The sequence below is a fragment of the Mus musculus genome, chromosome 1 (assembly GCF_000001635.26).
Source record: "Mus musculus strain C57BL/6J chromosome 1, GRCm38.p6 C57BL/6J".
NCBI lineage: Eukaryota > Metazoa > Chordata > Mammalia > Rodentia > Muridae > Mus > Mus musculus.
In genome coordinates, this window is record NC_000067.6 from 115882495 (window position 1) to 115907154 (window position 24660).

The 24660-nt window shown below is 39.4% G+C and overlaps 1 protein-coding gene across 4 annotated transcripts in view; it reads left to right on the top strand.

Annotated features, from left to right (window-relative positions):
* Positions 1–24660, top strand: part of Cntnap5a (contactin associated protein-like 5A) — a 902587-nt gene that overhangs the window by 197758 nt on the left and 680169 nt on the right. For all 4 annotated transcript variants that reach the window (NM_001371013.1, NM_001077425.2, XM_006529775.4 and 1 more), the window contains one exon: positions 18436–18540. In NM_001371013.1, coding sequence (NP_001357942.1) covers positions 18436–18540 — 105 coding nt within the window. The remainder of the gene's footprint in view (positions 1–18435; positions 18541–24660) is intronic.

Sequence of the window (24660 nt, forward strand, 5' to 3'; positions counted from 1 at the left end):
TTTATCTGATTAATCTACATTTGTCAATTGGCACTAATGCATAAGCTTGTGCACGTGCGCGCACATGCACGCGCGCGCGCACACACACACACACACACACACACACACTATTGTTTACTCTCATCCACCAATTCTATTTCTCTCCCACTCCTCTCATCCCTTTATTCCCTAGAGATCCTTTTTCCCATCTGTGTCCTGTTTTATTTGTTTTGTATCCCATTGTTACTAATCATAACTGCCTGTGGGACCATAAGTTTGAAACTATTTTTTAGAGCCTAGTAGACTCGCAGTTACCTTACATAGTTGAAGACAATGCGTGGCTGTTGCTCCCCAAGCATTCATCAGTAGCATTTATACATTTTTTCATGTGGAATCCTCTCTTTCCTCCTTCTACAACTAAGTACTTCTCATGGCACATTGATGATTGTACCATGTTATTAGTTATTATTATTAGTTATTGTTACTAGTCCCCCAGTATAGATCAGTCTCTTTTTTATTTCAATCAGGGTAGTTTAACTTTGTAATTTGCAATGACAGGTTTCTTTAAGGTGTTTTGATTGATCATCTCTCCAATGCCTATTGCTCTCCACTATCCCCCAAGCACCATCTGCAATTGAACCGTAAGACCACCAGTATGGCCTCTTCTACTATCATATCATATATGTTCAATTATTACCCACACTTCACATCCCAAACAGGTCAATACTAATGAATAGGACACTTTGCAAATGGGCACTGACCTCCTCTGTAAGAAATCAAGAGTGGTTGAATGGAACTCTACTCCATTGATGTCCTATTCCACAAGAGGGGTGTGAGGTTGTCATTCTATTTCCAGCAGAGACATCTGACTTATTCCTGGCTCCCTGGCCTCTTGCCCTACCACTGCAGTAGAGCAGCATGCTCCCTATGCTGAGAGTGGGTTTTTGCTGAGTGACACTGTTGTACACACTTCTCAGGATAGGGTCTGTAACAACTGTGTCGTTTCTGATACTGTTTCAATCATTCTCTTTTAGGACAGAGTCTATTCCTTGCAGTTGTGATTCTTTTCACTCACCAGGTCACACAAAGTCAGCCTCTAACCTTACATCTTAGAAAACTTACTGAACAAAATTTGAAAGAAACTTTTTCTGAATTCAATCTAGCCACTGAAAATTAGATTATAAGGCAGAAATCAAAAACAATAAAATAATGTAGTTTGCAGAGAACAAAATATTTATCTTAGAATGAAAACAAAAGTCAACAATTATCAGCAGGACTTCTAGATATGGCATGTCTTTTGCACACATCATCTCACTGCAACTGTAGCTAACTGCACAAGACCTATAGAAAATTAAGCCAGTCAAAATTCCAACAAATTTAGTGTGAAGCTCACAAGGCTCCACTCCTTTTGGAGAAGATACTTCCAGTTGCTATCTCTTAAGAGTGAGAGAGTTATTTTCGACTGAGGGTATAATTTCATTCTGTTACTCTTGCTTCATTGATGGCAACTAACCCTTGGGCACAAGGGTGGCACTAACTGGACTAGTGTTTACAAATAATAACCAAATACAAAGTTGATATGAACCTGGGAGGTAGTACAGAGAACCATGTTTAGAGGGGAGGGAGTAGCGGATGGATATGATAATATGTATTGTATAGAACATCAAACTAAAATAAAATAAAATAAAATAAAACCAGTAGCAGGATGAAAGCAAAACTGGGCTGAGGTGTGTAATGCAATAAGACGGTAATTTATTACTGGGATCATGGTATATTCAGGGTCAATCTGAGAAAGAAAGAGATACATTCACACATGGTAGTCAGTCCACCAGCCTTAGTTACCTCTGTAGTATTGAGGAATGGGTTCAAAACAGACAACTGGCAGAGACTCACATTGACTATGATTGAAAGTTTCCCAAAAAAGAAAGAAAAGAAGAAGAAGAAGAAGAAGAAGAAGAAGAAGAAGAAGAAGAAGAAGAAGAAGAAGAAGAAGAAGAAGAACAACAACAACAACAACAACAAGAACAACAAGAAGAAAATCACAGCTTCTGCATAATGCATAACGGCCATTGTCAAATCATCATAGTTGTGGCAGTCTCCTCTGTACTGTTCCTACTGTTATTCCTGACATGTCATAACTAAATTGTTGACCAACCAGAATATTTTCCCTCTTTACTACTTCTGCAAGACAAAGAGAGCTGACCCAGCATTCTGGGAACTCTCTCCAGAAAGCTGCACCATTGTTGATCCAAGACAAAGAGTTGCATCTCTGCTGACCTTAGCCATAGAGATGCATGGCTGATAACTCCCAGACAGAGCATTGCATCATTGGTGACCACAGACAGAGTACTGCAACACCTCTGACCCCAAAGAGAAAGCTCCATCACTGCTGAATCCAGATAAAACCCAGCACCATTGCTGAATGCAGAAAGAGAACAATGATAGTTTACCACAGTCAGAGCATTGTGTCACTGGTAACCACAGACAGAGAGTTCAACCACTGTTGAACCCAAGCAGAAAGCTGTATCACTTCTGACCACAGAGTGTAGCATCACTGCTGAATCCAGACAGAGAAATGCATCACTGCTGACTCCACACAGAGCACTGCACCACTGTTGACTCCAAACAGAGAGATGCATTACTGCAGGCTCAAGACCCTGTATCTCAGGCCATGATCTTCTTCAGTTTTATATGCAATTGTTCACAAGCACACATTTTTAATCTTAATTTTTAATTTTAAACAATTATCATCATTGAGGTTAAGAATTGATCCATAGGCTTTATTGTTATTAGACGCGTTCTCACGACCGGCCAGGAAGAACACCACAGACCAGAATCTTCTGCGGCAAAGCTTTATTCTTACATCTTCAGGAACAGAGTGCAAGAAGCAAGAGAGCAAGAAGCAAGAGAGCGAAGCAAGAGAGAGAAGCAAGAGAGAGAAGCAAGAGAGCGAAGCAAGAGAGCGAAGCAAGAGAGAGAAGCAAGAGAGAGAAGCAAGAGAGCGAAGCAAGAGAGCGAAGCAAGAGAGAGAGAAAACGAAACCCCGTCCCTTTTTAAGGAGAATTCTCCTTCGCCTCGGACGTGTCACTCCTTGATTGGCTGCAGCCCATCGGCCGAGTTGACGTCACGGGGAAAGCAGAGCACAAGTAGTCATAAGATACCCTTGGCACATGCGCAGATTATTTGTTTACCACTTAGAACACAGGATGTCAGCGCCATCTTGTAACGGCGAATGTGGGGGCGGCTCCCAACATCTCCCCCTTTTTCTTTTAATAAGAGCAAATAGGCCACCCATATTAATGAGAGTGGAGATAGAGGTCAAATCCCCAGTGTGTAGGTAAAGGAGCCATGTACAGGATTAGCTCTTAGGCTTACAGGCTTTTACCCAGAGCAACCCTGACCTGTTCCCGTGTCGTTTTGCCTGGGGGAAGGGAACTAGGACACTGAACCTTCATGAAAGATGACATGTCTCCCTAGAATAGGCTCATATATGCCGCAGAGCCTTTCCATTGCAGTGCTTAGCCTTGCAACTCTCTCGGGCTGCTGAAGCACACTCACTCTATCCCGTGCAATGAGTCTAGCCTCATGGGATATAAGAGCTGAGTGGCCAGCGACCTATTGCCTAAGCATAGATATATCAGGGGAAGCTCCATGTTCTAGTCCTGCAAGCGCCTGGGCAATAACCACCTTGTCTCTCCTAGTTTGGGCCTTAAGCTTACAGACCAATCAAAGAAGCAACACTAATCCACAGCAAAGTGTATCTCCAAATAATATTAATCCCACCCATTTTTTAAAGAAAGAAAATGCTGAGGAGATCCAATTGGGTAATCCTTTGGTCAGGGACAGGTCCAAGCGCGTGGAGTTGACCTGAAGTCTCAATTCCCGAAGGATCTGTTCAAATTCAGCCATCCAATTCTGTAACATATACTGAAAAAGACTTTTTGACAATTTAGCTGCCCTAGTAAATTTAACATACTGAATGGAAATAACACACAATCCCGGAAACTTTTGTTCACATCCCTGCTGAGTTATTTGTCATAATACACCTAGTTGTATCTGGACAAGATCTATGAGTTGATTAACCAGCATGAGACCTCTCTGTATCTTGACATTAGCTGAGGCCTGTTCATCTATGACTGTAGTCACTGAGGCTGACAAAGTGTTAATGGTGTCAGTCGTCTGGACCTGTCCAGACAGAGCCAAGGCTGTCTGAATTAAGGCCAAACCCAGTTCCTAGTTAGTGGTAAAAAAGCAGGAGAATACTTGAGCATTATACATCACCATCATTGGGAGTGGAAATGTCGACATTATCCCCCAACGCTGCTCTCTCTTTATTATTGACGCCCTGGACATCACCAAGACGAGGGACATTAGTATTCCCTTGGTCAGTCTGGATTTTTCGGGTGAGTCTTTCTGGTACCCAAAATGGGTTGTCTTCATTCTGTGGGAAAACACAGATAGCTCCCCTGGATCTTATCAAGATAGGATCCGGGCCATACCATTTATTATCAAGGACATTTTTCCATTTAACCATCTCATTGGGCCTATCTGGCTCTGAACAATGACGTTCAGCCGCAGTATGGCCATGAACATCAATATTTAAAAAATTGAGTGTAAAGAGTGCCAAAGACACCGACACTCTTGGTGCTCGGGGTACAGTCTCCTCAAAAGTTCCCCTCTTCTGTTTTATAAGATAGGCTTTGAGGGCGCGATGCGCACGCTCAACAATACCCTGTCCTTGAGGGTTGTATGGAAGTCCAGTCAGGTGGGTCACGTCCATCTGACGGCAGAACTGTTGGAATTTTTGAGACGTATAAGCTGGTCCATTATCAGTCTTAAGGAGTCTGGGTTTCCCCCAAGCACTCCATGCCTCAAGACAATGTTGAATCACATGTGAGGCTTTTTCTCCGGTTAACGGAGAGGCAAACATGATGCCAGAACATGTGTCAATGGACACATGGAGATATTGAAGTTTTCCAAAGGAAGAAACATGTGTAACATCCATTTGCCAGACCTGTAGAGGTCGAATACCGCGTGGGTTAATTCCCACATGAGGAACTGGCAAGAACTCACAGCAGCTTTGACATTGAGTAACAATGTCACGGGCTTCTTTTCTTGTCAAGGAGAAACGACTGCGTAATGTTTCAGCCGTCACATGAAAATTGTTATGAAAGTTTCTTGCAGCCTCTACCGGGGATGATAGGGCAGCAGCCACCACTTTAGTGGCCTTATCTGCCAAATCATTTCCCAGAGCCATGGGGCCAGGTAGGCCTGAATGGGCTCTAACATGAGTAATATAAACAGGAGATCTTCTAGATAACAAAACTAATTGTATCTGCTGAAAAATATTGGCAACTCTACTGGAAGGCTTAATCACTCCAGCCACTTCTAAAAGATTTACTGCATTTACCACATAACAGGAATCTGACACAATATTAAGGGGTTCTAAAAAGGTTTTTAAAACTTCTAAGACCACTAAACATTCTACCACTTGAGGTGAATTTTCATTATATTGTTTGGATACCACTTTACCATTAGCCACATAGGCACCTATGCCAGTTTTTGATCCATCAGTATATACCACAATCCCATTTTTAAGTGGGTTTCTTACTGTTATTTGTGGAAACACAACAGATTGATTTTGGGCAAACTGTAAGATTGGATGTTTTGGATAATGGTTATCTATTTTTCCTGAAAAGGAGGTAACTAAAACTGCCCAATCATTAGATGCGGCTGCCAAGGTTTGAACCTGTGCAGCGGTATAAGGTACAATTAAAAGATATGGACTTTGCCCAAAGTGGGTGATTGCTGCTTTTAGACCTTTAAGGGCAAGCTGTGCAATTGCATCAGGATACCAATCTATTATTTTAGCTGGGGATACGTTTGGATGGATCCACAACAATGGCCCATTCTGCCACAAAACTGCAGTTGGCAATTGTGCTGTCTTAAAGACACACAAACTGAAAGGCTGCGAATCCTCAATACGTTGTAATTGTGCATTCTGTAAGGCCTTTTCCACTTTTTGTAAGGCCTGGTTAGCAGCTAGAGTAAGAGTCCTAGGGGAGGAGATATGAGGATCTCCTTCTAAAATACTAAACAAAGGCCTTAACTCAGCGGAAGGAATCTTTAAAAAAGGTCTAAGCCAATTAATATCTCCCAACAGCTTTTGAAAATCATTTAAGGTATGGAGGTGATCTCTTCTTATCTCTACCTTTTGGGGCACAATCTTATCTGGGGACACCACAGAGCCCAAGAATTGTCCTGTATCAGAAATTTGGACCTTTTCTGTGGCTATCTGTAAACCCCACTGACTTAAAGTTTTAAGTAGAAAAGGATATGCCTTTTGTAGCATGGTAAGGTCTTTATGGCACAGGAGGATGTCATCCATGTAAAGGAGCAAAATTAAAGAGGGGAATTGTTCCCTCACTGGCAAAAGAGCTTCTTGCATATAAAGCTGGCACATTGTAGGACTATTGGACATCCCCTGTGGTAAGACCTTCCATTGATACCTCTTATCAGGTTTAGCAGAATAAGCTCTCTGACCCGTTAACAAGTCAAAAGTCCAATCTCTCTGCTCTGGAGTTAAAGCAGCAGCGTTTGCTCGGTCCTGCGCCTGTGCAGCCTCTCGCCACAGAGATCTCCATTTCACATATTTGCCCATACTAGGGAGAGCGGCTTTTACAACCGTTTGCCAGTCAGCAGGAGTTAGTGCCATGCCAGCGAGCCTGTCTAACTGCACCAAGGTAAAATTAGCATTGGTTCCGTATTTACGAACCGACTCGGCAATTTCCTTAATTTGTAAGTATTCTACCGGAGCGTGGACACGCCCACCCTCGGCTCCTTCAAAGACCGGAAATGCCTGTTGTATTTTCCTTTGTTCCTCTCTGGGAATGAATGAGTCTGCGCACTGCCTCTCTGCGCACTGCCTCTCTGCGCATTGCTGACGCACTACGCAGGGCGGGGACTCCGCATAGGGCGGGAGTGCACCTGGTAGCCGATTGCCCTGAGGCCAATTAGCAAACTGGCCTTCGCCAGCCGCTTTTGGCTTTTTCCTTAAATGACTAGTTAGCACTTTACTTGGCGGCTGGTATCCTTTTCTTTCATAATGAGCCGCTTTTTTCTCCCAGTCTGTTTCTTCAGAGCACAGGCTCCTTCTCCTAGAGACCTCCGCTAATTGATCTTTCTTCTTTTCCCTTTTTCCTCTTTTTCTTCTAATCTCTCTCCAGGTATTCTTACCTAACCTTAACTTTTCCTCGGGTTCAAGACCCTTGGAAAGGCCTGTATACTTATTTTGTGTACCATATTTTCTCTTTGTTCCTACTCTCTCTCCCCGCTTTACTTCTGATAGATTGTCCTGAATTTCCTCTAGAATTTTCAGCCCTATCTTAACCACTTGATAACATGTGAAAAGGAACAAAAGGGCTCCTAACACCAGAAAAAATTCAAGGCCAAACATATTCCACTTTACTTCTGATAGACTGTCTTGAATTTCGTTAGAAAGTTCAAGATCAGACTTACCTCGTTCCCCAGCTGAAAAGTTCTGAATTCATACAGTTGAATCCTTCTTAACAGTCTGCTTTACGGGAACCTTTATCACCGTCGTTCCCCAGCTGATGAGTTCTGAATTCGGCAGTTGAATCCTTCTCAACAGTCTGTGTTACGGGAACCTTTATAAACGTGATCCGCAGTTCTGGTTCCGGAATGAGGGATCCTCCTTGCGCCAGTCCCGAGTTTTTTTCTCGTCCCGGAATTCGGCACCAATTGTTATTAGACGCGTTCTCACGACCGGTCAGGAAGAACACCACAGACCAGAATCTTCTGCGGCAAAGCTTTATTCTTACATCTTCAGGAACAGAGTGCAAGAAGCAAGAGAGCAAGAAGCAAGAGAGCGAAGCAAGAGAGAGAAGCAAGAGAGAGAAGCAAGAGAGCGAAGCAAGAGAGCGAAGCAAGAGAGAGAAGCAAGAGAGAGAAGCAAGAGAGCGAAGCAAGAGAGCGAAGCAAGAGAGAGAGAAAACGAAACCCCGTCCCTTTTTAAGGAGAATTCTCCTTCGCCTCGGACGTGTCACTCCTTGATTGGCTGCAGCCCATCGGCCGAGTTGACGTCACGGGGAAAGCAGAGCACAAGTAGTCATAAGATACCCTTGGCACATGCGCAGATTATTTGTTTACCACTTAGAACACAGGATGTCAGCGCCATCTTGTAACGGCGAATGTGGGGGCGGCTCCCAACACTTTATGCTGGTCAACCAACTGTTTCCCCATTGAGAAACATGTTTGTACCTTTCGTTAAAATGAAAGATCTGCTGCTGGTTGACCTCAGGTTTGTACCTGAGCCCACTGTCTTCCTGTGGCAGAGAGTCTGGCTCTGACAGCTCAGGGGGTGACACAAAATCACTTGTTCACATGTAATGGTATTGTGAAGATGGAGGGCAGACACAGAAAGTGAGGTTCTCTGTGATATATTTTTAAAAACTGATGTCTTTTAGTCTGCGTATGATGAAGCCATTTGTTTGGATTTTATGGGGGAGAAAGGAGACAGAGTTAAATTTAAAAGCAAAACCATACTATTTATTCTCGTTTGCTAAGTGAAATTATAGGTTACAATGAGAAAAATAAATGAAGGCAAAATTCTGAGTTATCACCTCTAAATACCAATAAAGACACGCTAAAGAAATCATACTTTATATCTTTTAAACAAAGTAGGTCATTATATGTTCAATGCTAAGAGGAATTTTATCTTGCCGATAAATGCAAGTGAATCTCTTATCCTCATATGCAGAAAATTTACTGTAGTAATCAAGATGATACACACAATTCCACTTCAGTACCATCGGTAACTCTATTGGCATTTTAACGATAATGAAGAAAAATATATGTTGGCAATAAAAAATGTTACTTAAAGTAGCAGAGTCTTAAACATTGAACGGAAACTTCTAAAAAGCTATGTTAATGTTGGATTTACCCAAGATTCTATGGGTGCTACTCCATGCTATGAAAGAATATACTTAGAATGTAGTGTTCTTACTTGTAAAGCACAAATCATCCTACATTTGCAATGTGAATCTTCAACGTTCTTGCATAGACATACAGATAATAAGAAACAAAAAGATGAGTTTCTTCATTTTTCTCTTCTTACCTGTTTTTACTTCCTTTGTCCATCCTTTGCTTTAAGAAGGAAAGGTCAGAAATACAGCAAAGGGAAAAAAATTAGAAAGCAGTGAAGATGTAAAAAAAAACTTTGAGAATGTACTGTTATGTGTCAAGTGTTTCCACCATCAAGAAAACACCCTTCTTTCAGCAATAAGATATACTAAGAAATACTATTTATTGTCTTAGCTACTTTCCTTATGTTTCATAATATAAGCTCATTATAAGTTCAAAGCAACAATCTCATGTGGCCTTGCTTTATCATTGTGAACACCTGTGGCTTCATCCTTGAACCTGACCTAGAATAAGTGGTTTTTTTGTCCCAGGTTTGTCCCAAGTCTATTTCTCTCTTTAGTGTAATTGTGAAAGGTCATAATATTCCCTATTATGCAACCTTGCCTCACTATCCTATGAGGACCATGCATGTTCTATTCTTGACTCTAACTTTATTACATCTTTCTGGCAAAATAACTAAAACAATCTTCTAAAAGCTTCTTCCTAAATTTATTTGATTAAAATCAATTATTCTACAAAATCATTATTTCACCTAAATAGCAATAGCTCATGAAAGTTCATTTTCAGGTAGATCTGAAGGAAATTTTCCCAATAAGGTAGGCTGATGTCCAGGAATCATTAGGCATAAAATAGTAATAGGAAAGGAATATTAGTAACAAGCAGTGGCCCTAGGCTGAAGTTTCTAAGGACGGTGCATTCATAGAGATCACCTATCACAGACAACAAAAAATTATGGGCCATCTCTAGAAAATTCATTTGCATGTGTTTAGCCTTTCATAACTGGCTTCTGATAGAAGAATCCTTATGATATATCTCAGAACAATGCACTGGAAGTGGATGTGCAGAAAACCTGATGTTCAATCCCTGTCCTGATCTAGGGGCTCTATAAGAGCAGAGTGTAGCACACACACACACACACACACACAAACACACACATGTGTATATGTACATATATGTGTATATGCAGGATTTATTACATTGATTCACATGCCATCTGTGTTGGCAACAAAGGCTATTTTCAAATTGAAAAAGCTGAGACCAGGTATCAGTTCTGACAGGAGACACTATCATCTAGAACAAGAGGCTGGTAGTTCAGCATTCTCCATCTGGTACAGGATGCTGGTCTTCAGCATACCTGATATTGTCCCAACAGCCTGAAGAATTCCTGGTGAACCATTGTCCTTCAGTATACACTGGATGTTGAAAGAAGCTGAATTGATAGTGTCAGAAACAACAGAGTAGACAAATTCTTGACAAGGCAGATGATCCTGTCAGTAAGATGTAAAAGGCAGGTACAAAGCAAAGCCTTCCTGTTGGACATTACATCTAGGCACAACCAGAAGGGCTATCTACATTCTAGGTGAGCTTTTCTGCTTCAACTAACCTAATTAAAAAATAATAATAACTAATACTTGTGCCAAGAAAGTCCACTCTTAGCAATTCTAGATTCAGTCAAGTTTACAGCTAAGATTAATCACTAAAACTTTTCAAGGTAATTTTTGTGAACTTGAAAACATCTCTTTCTGCACTAGAAAGTCAGGTACTCTGGAGGTGGAGGCAGGAGGATTGCAAGTTGATGATTATGGGCTACATAGACACCATCTCATAAACAGAAACACTCCCCATATCAGTATCCTTCATTATTTTACCTTCTTTAAGTTTCATACACACACACACACCCACACACACACACACACACACACACACACACACACACACACCATAGACATGGTGGGAGAGGAGATTCTCAATCTGTAAAAACACTGGGAAACTAAGGAAGCTTAAATTTGAAAGAAAATGTGGTAGATTTCCAGGAAACCCATAGGAGTAATACAGCAGATGGCATTTCCTGTCCTTCCTTTCCAGACATGTTGGGTGGTGTACTGGATAGTTTTGTATCAACTTGACACAGCTGGAGTTATCACAGAGAAAGGAGCTTCAGTTGGGAGATGCCTCCACGAGATCCAACTGTAAAGCATTTTCTCAATTAGTGATCAAGGGAGAAAGGCCCCTTGTGGGTGGGACCATCTCTGGGCTGGTAATCCTGGTTCTATAAGAGAGCAGGCTGAGCAAGCCAGGGGAGGCAAGCCAGTAAAGAACATCCCTCCATGGCCTCTGCATCAGCTCCTGCTTTCTGACCTGCTCAAGTTCCAGTCCTGACTTCCTTTGGTGATGAACAGCAATATGGAAGTGTAAGCCGAATAAACCCTTTCCTCCCCAACTTGCTTCTTGGTCATGATGTTTGTGCAGGAATAGAAACCCTGACTAAGACAGATGTTAAGTCAAACAAACCTCTGCCAGGACAGCCATATGTTTATTGATTACATCTTGTAATTTCCTATTCACATGTCTTCATCCACTTCTGCTCTTCTGTGTCCTTGGCTCACTATGAGCCCTACAGAAGACCTATGTTTCCAGATTGTAGACATTTAAAATTTACATGTGTACCAAAGGGTTACAATTAAAAGGAGATAAATTAAGCACCAGGACCATTTTTAAGTCATATGTGACTTGAAGTAAATTCAGAATTCTTTAAAGGACTACATTCAATTATGTTAGCATATAAAATACAACTGTATGGGAAAATGAAGATCTGATTTTACTATAAAACCTGATAAGAGAGACTTGGTGGATGATCACAAAATTATTAGAGCCTAGTAAGGATAACTGTACTGTGTGTGTGTGTGTGTGTGTGTGTGTGTGTGTGTGTGTGTGTGTGTGTATGTTGTTGTGTTCGGCCAGCAGATCACAGCCTGGGTTCTAGCCTGGAAAGGCATTTTGGAAACCTGGAAGAGAAGAGGGGCTAGGCGGCGAGAGAAAGAAATGCAGCTAAGACAGGCATTCTGATCAAAGCTCTATTTTACTGTTCCGCACGCAGTTATAAAGCAGAGGAAGGGGGCCCAATTCCCGCCAAATAATCTCGGGGTCCAGTAGCAAAGTGGCAGGTTCCAGCAGTGGGCGTGGCAGAACAATTGAGCGGGAAGCTCCACCCCTGAGCAAGCAGGTTTCAGGCTGAGGGAGGGGAGACTACATATGTGTATGAGTATTCATTATCTAGTGCAAATGCAGTGCATGTGCTTGATAGTAGATAGGCAGTCTGGTACCTGCCTCTGTCTGAGGAAACCAGAGGTCATTGTTGAGTATCATTCCTCAGGATGCTGAAGCTGTTCTCTGAAGATAGAGTCTCTCATTGGACTAGACTAGAGCTCACAAAATTAGATTATTCTTGCTGGCAAGAAGTCCCCAGACATTCACTTGTCTCTACTCCCCAGTTCTGGTATTAAAAGATCGTGGTATTGCATCCAGAATTTAATCTAGGTGGTTGAACTCAGAACCTTATGGTTGCACAGCAAGCACTTGGCAAATCAAGCTATGACTCCACTCATATCTGATATTCTGATGTTTCTTGATGACAAGAGATCATAAGCCTCCAGAGCCATTAGGCTACAGTTTGGAATTTTGATGGAAATTGCATGGAATCCATTGATTTCTTTTGGTAAGATTGTCCATTGTCATAATGTTAATCCTATTGATTAATGAACATGGGAGATCTTTCTATTTTCTGATTATCTTCCTCAATTTCTTTCTTCAGAGACTTGAAGCTCTTGTCATAGATATCTTTCACTTGCTTTGTTACAGTTATGCCAAGGTATTTTATATTATTTGTGGCTATTATGAAAGGGTTTTTTTGTTGTTGTTTTGTTTTTTGTTTGTTTGTTTGTTTGTTTTTGTTTTTGTTTTTTGTTTTTTGTCCCTAACGTCTTTCTCAGCCCATTTATTGCTTGTATAGAATAGGGTTACTGATCTGAGTTAATTTTGTATCTAGATAGTTTGATAAAAGTGTTTATCAGCTGTAGGAGTTCTCTGGTAGAATTTTTGGGGTTACTTGGGTATACTATATATCATCTGCAAATAGCAATACTTTGATTTCTTCCTTTCTAGTTTGTATCCCTTTAATCTCTTTTTGTTGTCTTATTGTCCTAGCTAGAATTTTTAAGTACTATTTGGAGAGACAGGGAGATGTCTTAGTTTCAGTTGACTTCTGTGAACACACACCATGACCAAGGCAACTCTTATAAGGAAAACATTTAATTGGGACTGGCTTACAGGTTCAGAGGGTCAGTCTATTATCAAGGCAGGAGCAGGATAGAGTCCAGACAGGCTTGGTGCAGGAGTCGCTGAGAGTTCTACATCTTCATCTGAAAGCTGATAGGAGAAGACTGACTTCCAGGCAGCAAGGACAAGAGTATTAAAGCTCATGGCCACAGTGACACACTTCCTCTAACAAGGCCACACCTAGTCTAACAATGCCACACCTCCAAATTATGCCACTTCCTGGGCCAAGAATATTCAAATCATGACAGGAGGAAATGTACAGCCTTGTCCTGTCCATAATTTTAGTGGAAATGTTTTAAGTTTCTCTCCATTTAATTTGAAGATGGCTATTGGCTTGGGTGTATATTACTTTCATTGAGTGTAAGTATGCACCTTGAATCTCTGTTTTCTCCAAAACTTTTATCACGAAGGGGTGTTGGAATTTGTCAAATCCTTTTCTGGAACCTAGTGAGATAATCATATGTGGCTTTTTTTTTTCCTTTCAGTTTGTTTATATGGTGGATTACATTGATGGGTTTTTATATATTGAAGCACTCTTGTATCCCTGGGATGAAGCCTACCTGATCCTGGTGTATGATTTCTTTGATGTGTTCTTAAATTTGGTTTGCAAAGATTTTATTAAATATTGCTGCATCAATGTTCATAAGGAAAATTGGTTTTCCTTATGAAATTGGAATTTCAATTCCTTGAAAGAAATTCTCTTTCTTGGTTGAATCCTTGTATGGGTATTGTATTGAGTGACTATGGCCCCATAGAATGAGTTTCCTCTGTGTCTATGACTGGCTTGAGGAGTATTGGCCTTAGTTCTTCTTTGAAATTCTGGTAGAATTCTGAACTAAAACCGTTGGCCCTGGCCATTATTATTATTATTATTATTATTATTATTATTATTATTTCTATTGGGAGACTTGTAATGACTACTACTATTTCCTTAAGGGTGGGTTGTAAAACTATTCAGATAGTTTACTTGAGTTTGGCTTAGCAGTGGTAATTGGTATTTATCTAGAAAATCATCCAATTCATTTATAATTTCCAATTTTGTAGAGTTTTTGATGGAAGGCCTAATGATTCTTTGAACATCTGAAGTGTCTCCCTTTTCATTTCTGACTTTGTTAATTTGAGTACTGTCTCTTTGTCTTTTAATTGCTTTGGCTAAGGGTTTGTCTATCTTGTTGACTTTCTCAAAGTAACAGCTCTTGCTTGTGATGATTCTTTGTATTGTTCTCTTTGTTTCTAATAGATTGATTTCCACCGTGAGCTTGATTATTTCCTGGCTTCTACGGGTGTGTCTGCTTCTTTTTTTTCCTTGAGCCTTCAGATGTCCTTTCAATTTATTAGTATGGGAAGTATCAAATTTGTTTATTAGGGCACTCCATGCTATTACTTTTCATCTTAGCACTGCTTTCATTGTGTCCCAGAAGTGTGGATGTGCTGTGCCCTAATTTTGATTGAATTCTAGAAAGTCTTCAGTATTTTTATTTCTTCCTTGATCCAATAATCATTGAGTAGAGAGTTGTACAGTTTTCATGACTATGTAGGCTTTCTGTTGTTCTGTTGTTGGAGTCCAACTTTAATCCATGGTGATCTGATAAGATGCACAGGGTTGTATCATTCTTCTTGTATCTGTAGTGACTTGCTTTGTTACTGATTATATGGTTAATTTTGGGAATGTTCTGTGAGGTGCCAATGAGAAGGTATATTCTTTTACGTTTGGGTGAAATGATCTATAGCTATCTGTTAGAATCATTTGAATCACAGCCTCTTTTAGTTTTGTTATTTCTGTGTTTAGTTTCTAGTTAGATGACAAACCCATTATTGAGAGTGGGGTATTGAGGTCTTCCACTATTAATGTGTAGGATTCACTGTGTGATTTAAGCTTTACTAATATTTCTTTCACAAATGTGGATGCCCTTGCATTTGGGCCATAAATGTTCAAAATCATGATGTCTTTTTACTGATTTTTCTTTCATTTTAAGGGTATAAAGTGTCCTTCCCCATTTCTTTTTTTTTTTCTTTCAATTTTGGTGTAAAGTTTCTTTTTATTACATATTACAATGAATACTCAGCATCTTTCTTGGGTTTTTTGCTTGACAAACCATTTTCCAGCCCTTTATGCTGAGATTATGTCTTTGTTTATTGCTGAGATGAATTTGTTGTATATAGCAGAATGATGGATTGCATTGGAGTTTTCCTTTTAGAATCCTCTGTAAGGCTGGATTATTAGAAAAGTATTGTTTCAATTTGATTTTGTCATGGAATATCTTAGTTTCTCCAGCTATGATGATGGAACATTTTGCTGGGTATAGTAGTTTGGGCTGACATAGCTGGTCTCTTAGGATCTGGAAGACATCTCCTTATGTCCTGATGGCTTTTAGAATCTGAGATGAGAAATCTGGTATAATTCTGTTAGGTTTATTTTATATGTTACTTGACCGTTTTTACTTGATGCTTTTAGAATTCTTTCCATGTTCTCCACATTTAGTGTTTTGATTAGTATGTGGTGGGAGACTTTTGATTCTGAGACAGTCTGTTTGGTGTTCTGTAGGCTTCTTGTACCTGTACAGGCATCTCTTTTTTTTTAGATTAGGGAATTTTCTTCTATGACTTTGTTGAAGATATTTTCTAGCCCTTTGAGCTGGGAAACTTCTCCTCTTTTTATGCTGAATATTCTCTAGGTGTGGTCTCTTCATAATGTCCAACATTTCCTAGATGTCTTGTGTCATAGACATTTTATGTTTTGAATTTTCTTTGAACTATGTATTAATTTCTTTTATTGAATCTTGTATGCCTGAGATCCTCTGTATTCTGTTGGTGGTGTCTAACACTCCTATCTTAGGACTGCCTCAGTTTATGTATTTTTTTAATTGCTTCTATTTCCCTTTTCAGGTCTTTGACAGTTTTATTCATGTCCTTCATCTCTTTGATTGTATTTTCCTATTTATCTTATTTCTCTTTTAATACCTTTACTTGTTTAAATTTAATTCCCTGTATTTCCTTAAGGGATTTATTCATGTCCTCTTTAAATGCCTCTGTTATTTTTATAAGATTGTATTTATGATCCTCTTCTCATAATTCAGTTTCATTAGGCGATCCAGGGTTTGTTGTAGCAATATTGCTGTGCTCTGGTAGTGCCATATTGCCTTAGGTCTTGTTGATTGTGTTTTACCCTTTTCTGTAGGCACCTGGTTTTCTTTGGTGTTGAGTAGATGATCCTGATGGCAGCCAGACTTCTCTGGAAGGTGGTGGAAGACATTGATCATACAATAGAGCTTAGGATACCTGACCCTGTTGGCTGTGCCTCAGGCAGACCCCACTCTGCAGGCTGTGTCCCAGTCAGACTCAACTTAGATGGCAGATAGATCTGACTGGGATGGGATTGGTGAACATGTTTCCAAACTGATTAGTCTTGAGGCTCCCAAAGGCTTACAGGAGGAAGCAAGGCACACCTGGTATCCTTCAATGTTCCTCCAGAAATTAAAAGTAAACCCAGAGCTAGATAACAGGACTCAGAGTACATCATGCACAGCACACACCTCTGAAGGCTGTCTTCCCGGTAGATCATTAGGGATGGCTAGTGATCTGGCTGGGATGGGATTGATGCAGAAGAGTTCCAAGCTAGTTAGTTTTGGGTTCCCTGGAGGCTTCCACAGGAAGGGAAGCTGCTCTTGGAGACACAGAAGGCTCCTCTGGACTGAAGAGCAAGCTGAGACCTAGACAATGAAGTTGAGGGGACCACCGGCAACTCACCTCTGCCTAAACACACCTCTTAACAAACAAAAGTTTAAACCTCATGTTTCTTGTGATTACCTGAAATTCAGCTTTATAGGATTTGGCTAAATAAATAATCATGATCCTATGCTAATGTTGTATTCAAATGTCAGATCAGTTCCTCCTAAGAGCCTGCATTTTACCTTGAATGATGCATTTTAAATCTGTTTTGAGTATCATCTGCTGGGTGTTATGGAGTCATTTTTCAATGTCCCAGAGAATCAATTGTGTACAAAATTTCTAAAATGGGAAAGGAATGTAGGCTTTGTGAGATTAGTTAAGGGTTAGATTCATTACAGCTCATTGATGATTGAGTCCCCTAACATGTCTTGTGTTGCTATAACAGAATATCTGAGTAAGAGTCACATGTTGAACGGTGTTGGCAGACATCTTTGGGAGGATGGGATGTCTCATATCAAGATGATAGTGTGTAGCAAGGCCAACACTATGAGTCATTATATGACGGAAGAAAAGAAGATGAAAACTTTCACTTCTAAAATACTAGACCTCCAATGACAGTAAAGGTTTTAAAGATCTGTCCACTTGGGTACATGGCAGTTAAATTTAAATGATAGTTTTGATGTGCAAAATGTTCAAACAAATTATATATATATATATATATATATATATATCATATATATACATAAGTATATATTATAATTATGAAAATCAAGCTCTTCCATATGAAATCCAATGGCTGTGGATTAATGTGAACTTGTAGGAACATATTTGTGCTGTCAAGATATGTATTTGTCCATGTCTGCATTTAATTTAGTATTCTTGAATGAGCTTTAGAAAGTGCCTCACTAGGGAAAACTAGAAAGTTAGCTATTGAAATTCCTATCCAGCTCAAAATTGTACAATGTCTGAGACTATTATCTTTTATTTCCTATAAGTGGGCACATATGTAAGTAGAACATTTCCCACTCTCCCACACACAAGTTGTAGTAAAAAATTCAAGATTATCCAATTTTGATAGACACATTGATTATAAATCCTTTATAAAGCTGAAGATAGAAAAATAAACAAAGCCCTATAAGAATCTCCCTTCTCACAGACTAAACACAGACATGTTTGTGGCTTTACTCAAATGCACAAAGGAATTGAAAGGATGGGTAGGTAAGCTTTTAACTCAAACAAGTCTTACTGAGAGTTTTTGTTTATGGTATTTACTAGTGTTGTGAGCTTGAACCCCTCCATTCTTCATTTCTCCATCAATTAACTGAAGTAGTATCATGTTTGAGGGTTATGAGAAGTAACTGCAAAAAAACACACTGACAAATACTTCCCAACATTTTCCAAACCATATGTTTAAGAAAAGAGAATTCATATTGTATAAGTTCCCTCTTTGTTAAAAAAAAAAAAAATCTTGCCTATTGAATCTGACCTCTCTTACTCTCATCTTTTCAGACAACTGTGATGACCCATTGTCCAACTTCCTCTCACTGAAGGCTTTCTCCAGTTCCTCAGATATCACTGGAAGTTCTAGTTCAGCTCAACTGAACTGGAGAATGGGTAAGTATAGTGATTAAGCCTGAAATCCAAGTGTTAGACAAAGACATTGTAGCTTCTAAGGAGAGAGGAAGTACTCTGTCTACATAGGGTTTACATCCAAAGTCACAGTCCTGAAGGAATCTTGGTAGTTAAGTCTATAGCAAAATACTTCCCAGTATGTAATAGATAGTCAATATGTTCTGTCAACCCAAAAATCCACCAAGGAATTCTTTGTGTTGTTCTTTTGTTATTGTTGTTGGTTTTGTTATTGTTGTTGTTGCTTGAGGTACTAACTCTATAACCCATGGTTTCATGCATGTTAGGAATATGCTTGCTTATTCTTCGTGTAGATTTGTATGTACGTATGAACGTGTTTATGTATAGACATATGAGTGGATATACATGCTTACATGTATGCAATTGTATGTTGTGGGAGGGGCAGAGGACAACCTTTAATGATATTTCTTATGCAGAAGGGTGTCTCACTAGCATTGAGCTTGAAGGTTAGGCAGGTTGATTCCTGTTTCTGCCTCACAGAGGTGGGATTACAAGCATGCACCACTCTGCCTTTTTTGTTCATTTCAACTTATTGAATTTTTTACTTATTTACTTTATAACCAACTTACTACCTCCCTCCTGGTCACCCCCTCCCACAGTCCTTCCACCATCCTCTCTCCCTTTCTCCTCTTAGTGGGTATAGGCTCATGCACAGGTATCCACAGCCAAACAGTGGATTAAGCTTGCCAAGACAATTAGTCTCATCTCTATTCAAATTGTGTGACACCATGTCAGCATTGTCTAGGAACTCTTTATCCACCTCTGGAGAAGCTAGTGGTCTAATTTTAGACTAGTTATCTCTCTGTTAAATAGATATTCACCGAATACAATGTCTCTGTAATTATTAACTATATCCATCTTTTTTTTTTTGGCTTGGTGGGAATCATTGGTACTCTACCTCAAATGAGTGTGTGTGATAGAGGAGACTGACTCCTTTTTTCTCTTAATTAGAGTCCAAACTGAGCAGACTGGATAGAATCTGAAGTCATGAAGTTGGATGCAAAGACTAGAACCCCCACTTCTATTTCAATGTGCAATATGTTGGCAGGACATTCCATTCACAGGGCTTCATCATTTCTTACAGAAGAGCAATATCAGGCTCTAGGGCAATTGTAATTCTGGCTCTCTCTCTTGCTCTTTCTGTGTCTATGTCTGTGTCTAGCCACCTATCGCAGTGACATTGCTAAACACATACCCCAGATATTTTATCTGTATATTGATCAAGTGAATGTACAAAGGATTTCTGGAAAGTTTTAAATTTAACCAGAGTTGCAAGCTATTAATTTAGAGCAATTAATGAATAATAAATGTTTCTGTGATGATTCATGAGGACTCCATATATATTAGGCACTGCACTAGAACCTTTACATATGATTGCTCAAAACATGTCAGAATGATTCTTACATAGAGCTAATGGTTTTAACAGATGTGATAATTGCTTACTTCACAAACATGATGATTTGAGTCCATCAACCCTATAAAAACCCATGACTGTTAGTGTACACAGTAATCCAAGCATTCTGAAGGGTAAATGGAATCAGGAGTATCCCTGGCCCATGCTGGCTATATAGTCTAACCGGGATCAGACACCTTTGGGCTTGGAGTGTTACATGGTCAGTTGCTCATTCTGAAGCTTCAGCTCAAAATTTATTCCAGCAGCCATTGCTCTTCTCATGTCTCTGGGCTCACTGGGATGCACCAGGTTCCCTGGGTTTCTATTTTGTAGAAAGCACATGGGGTTCTTCTCACCTTCCATAATTACATGATCAAGTTACATAATGAGTCTCTTCCTGCATATCTGAATGGCCTATAGTATGCTTATTTGTTTATTATATTACTTCACATGTATGCTCACATGCATTTGAAATCATATATGTATAAATATAAGTACATAGTGTTCTATTTCTTTAGAAAATCCTAATGAATACAGACATTAACTATTTTTGTATCTACTTCAAATTTTATTATAATAGTTCCATTTTCTTCAGTTCTTCGACTTTACACTACTTGAACAACTCTTCTGTCTTCTCACTTTCTTTCTTAATGAGTTGGATGTTCAAGGATGTGACCATTTTACATTTTTATGACTGCCCTGGCTTTTACTTGACCAAATATAATATTCTGACAGGGATTTATTGCTTAGCACTTTTATGCCATGTTCTTAGAAATGAAAACTTGTGTGTTTATCTTAATCCCCAACTTCTAAGAGTTCAAATCTAGTTCAGAGAAGGTAGCTACATTGAGTGAATGTGTTTGTATATGTGCATGTATCAAAACTTGTGCTTAGATATTTAGAAGCGGCAGTGATTTTGTATTGAGTAGAGAAATGAATGTAGCTAACAGCTAAATAGGCTGCTACAATTTTATACTGATATGGAAAACACTACATTAGAGGGGGTGGGGATAGAGCTCAGTTTGTTCAGTGCCTACTTATGTCTTTATCCCCAGCACTGTAAAATGTATGTATGTCCCTAAAAGCCTGTAATCAGAGCAGAGGAGACAGTGTGAAGGATCAGGCATTCTGGGTCATCTTCAGCATCCGTGTGATATCCAGGCCAGCCTGAGGTGAAGACCCAGTTGCTGAAACAACAGAAGAATGCTGAGGCTCCAGTGGCATAGTATATGGTTGGTGGTTTACTAATAGTGATCTGCTACTGTACACTGGAAATCTGACAATGATGTAGAACATATATTCATTCATACACTCACCCAAAAGGGAGTTTGTATCAACTAACTGGATTGTGCTAAACATTTTATGAAGTTGAAATTTCTAGTTTACTTGGAGACTCAGTTTTGTCTTGTGATGTTTTTTCTGGAAGTTGTCTGATGAGAAGGGGATGTGTTGTAGAAGCAGACATGTGAGAGGATGTTTTGCTAAGGCAGACATGTAAGAGAATATTTTGCTGAGGCATACACTATAGAGAACATGTGATGTTTGGAAAGAGTTTAAGTATAATCTAACAGACATTAAATTACACTCTTGTATTGGTTTGTCTTGCAATACATTGACGGTCTTCATTGATAATGCTCTTACATTGTTTTGCCTTGAAAAACTTCATCCATCTTTGCTTGTCATGACTTAGTAAAGAAAAATCTGCCAAAGACTTTCTTAAGGTATTCTGGCTGCTTTTTATTTCCTCCATGAATGCATACCAATGCAGCAGAGCCTTGTGGTTTCTTCTGGATCAAGCAGCTACTACTGATTCATGTTTGATGTTTGCCAATTTGACTGGACTGTTACTACTGATTCTTGTTTAATGTTTTGGAATAGATTTCTGATATGCTGACAACTAAGATTGGAAATGCCCCAAAGAACTATTTTTCAAACATGGCCACATCTCCCTTGTTCTATTAACCATTTTTCTCCCCTAACTTTGGTCGGTGGGCTAGAGGAGGAGTTGAAGAATTTAAGAATTAAAGATTTTGAAAAATCTAAGCCTACAATTTTCCAATATGATCAGATGTCAAATCATCACACCATGGAGTTTAATATATATAATTAATTTTTTACTTATGCCTCAGAAACACCATGGAGGAGCTAGAGAAAGTACCCAAGGAGCTAAAGGGATCTGCAACCCTATAGGTGCAACAACAATATGAATTAACCAGTACCCCGGAGCTCTTGTCTCTAGCTGCATATGTATCAAAAGATGGCCTAGTCGGTCATCACTGGAAAGAGAGGCCCATTGGTCATGCAAACTTTATATGCCCCAGTACAGGGGAACGCCAGGGCCAAAAAGTGGGAATGGGTGGGTAGGGGAGTGGGGGGAGGGTATGGGGGACTTTTGGAATAGCATTGGAAATGTAAATGAGGAAAATACCTAATAAAAATATTTAAAAAGAAAAAAAGATGAGCAATATAGAAAAATACAATATTATATTAAAAATTCAGTTTTTCAGACAAATAAAAAATCATTCATGTCTATGTCTCTGTACATTACTAAAGTTATTAGTATCCTGTGAACTTATATCAACACATGCACACACGTGGTGTATGGATAGAGTAAGGATGTTGGAGAATATTTATTGATGAATTTCTTGCATGGCCATGGTATAGTGCCTTAGGCTGAAGCGCTGTCAACTTGGAAGTAGACATGAGGGTAATATTTTTCTGGAAGATGCAGTCCTCCATGAGGCACACGTGCTGCCTTTTCCATATGCAGATGAATTGTTTGCACTGAAGTCTTTGTCTCTTAGTTGATTTCTAGAGGAAATCAAAGTAACACGTATCCAAAATGATCTCCCAATGTTGCTCCGGTGGCAGTGAACAGCCCTTGACTACAGCTGGGACTGATTCAGACACAAAAGTTTCCCTCCTTTTCATGAGTCTCCTGTGATAAACTCCTATGCTGTTCTTTGCAAATTGGTCTTAAACAACCCTGTTCCAGAACTTTCTACAATGTGTGTATTATGTGTGTATGTCCTTGTCTGTGTGCATAGAAGCCATTTGTCTGGAGAAGCCAGATATACCATAGGATATTGTGGGATACCATACAGCTAAATTTATAAACAATGTGAGCTGCTTGATGTAGGTGCTAGGAACCCACCTTGAGTCCTCCAGAAGAGCAATAAGTGAGCCATCTTTCCAATCCTATCCTATAGGATTTTGATCTTTGTAAAAATCACATTGGGTATTTGGTGAAGTTATCACTTAACTTTTCTTCCAGAACTTTGTTAGTTCTTAAAGTCACAGCAACATATGACACATAGGTAACTGTCAACTGTAGCATCTTGTCATAATATATACTCACAAGAACAGTGGGTTTCCACACTTTCATAGATCATAAGCCAATTTGGTCCATTAGGACAGTGGGAGCAGAGACATCAAACAGGGGATTCAGAAACCTTGTAAGTACATATGGTGAAGTATCACACTGAGACTGCTTGTCAGTAGGCAGATCAACTTTACTTCGGGTGAATAAAGGCTTATAAAGTTGAAGGGGACTGAGGGTAGCGACATCCAGGATGGAAAATGGTCAGTGGCTAGGGACTTAGGTTACCTAGAATGCCTCTTGGGGACACCATGGGGCAGCATTTCCAGCATCTCAGATGCTGGCTGAACAGGTTTTTTCAGGAGAAAAGAACTTCATCCTATACACTTATGGAGGCTATATAACATTCCTTAGGTAGAGACATATGTGTGGGCTTAGAATACCCCAGACAAGATCAAAGGAGAAACTCTGTTAATGAAGGGTGTTCTCCACTAAATGCCAAGCCCCAGAATGTTATCCAGTCAATGGTAGAGTCTGGCCTTAATTAGCAACTTTCCCACAAAGAAGCTTGTATATGTATCATCCAACAGTTTCCCAGTCTTAGGTTTTTCTTCAGCCCAAATCCTGTTTCATACATATGACAGTACTCAAAAAAGGGGGGCAATGTCCCTGCTACTGTATCTTGGATGTGCAGGCACATATGAGGATAATGATATTACACTTAGACATATGATGCAGCATTATATTCATAGAAGGACTTCTCATGTATGAAATGTATATGTGTTTATGTATGTGTATGCATATATGTTAAAGGACATCTCACATGTCGTTATTCAGACTTACCCACCTTAATATAACTACCACCACTATTACCACTACTACTAATTGTTATTACTATTGTTGTTGTTAGTTATAATAGTAGAAACTATTACATTATTATAAAACAATATCATATAATGATTATTATATGATATATCATATAATATTATATAATGATATCATATAAGGATATCATATAAGGATATCATATAATAATATTATATAATAATATAATAATGTCATGTAATGGTTATTATATGATATCGTCAACATCATTTTGGAAACAAGGTTTCTCAATGGCCTGAAACTTCTGAAACTAAGCTTTTTCACCAGTGAGCCTCAGAGGTTTACCTGTCTCCCCTTTCTAGAGCTGGGATTGCAGCTGTGCACCACTATGTTCTGCAAGTAAATATGGGTACTGGGGTTTGAACTCATGTGTTCTTGCTTGAAAGGCAAGTGTTGTACTGAGAGAGTCATCTTACTATGAGGCACAAGGTCTCTGTGTTTACTTATTATAGTGTTTTACACATTAAGTATATTTTTCCATAAGACA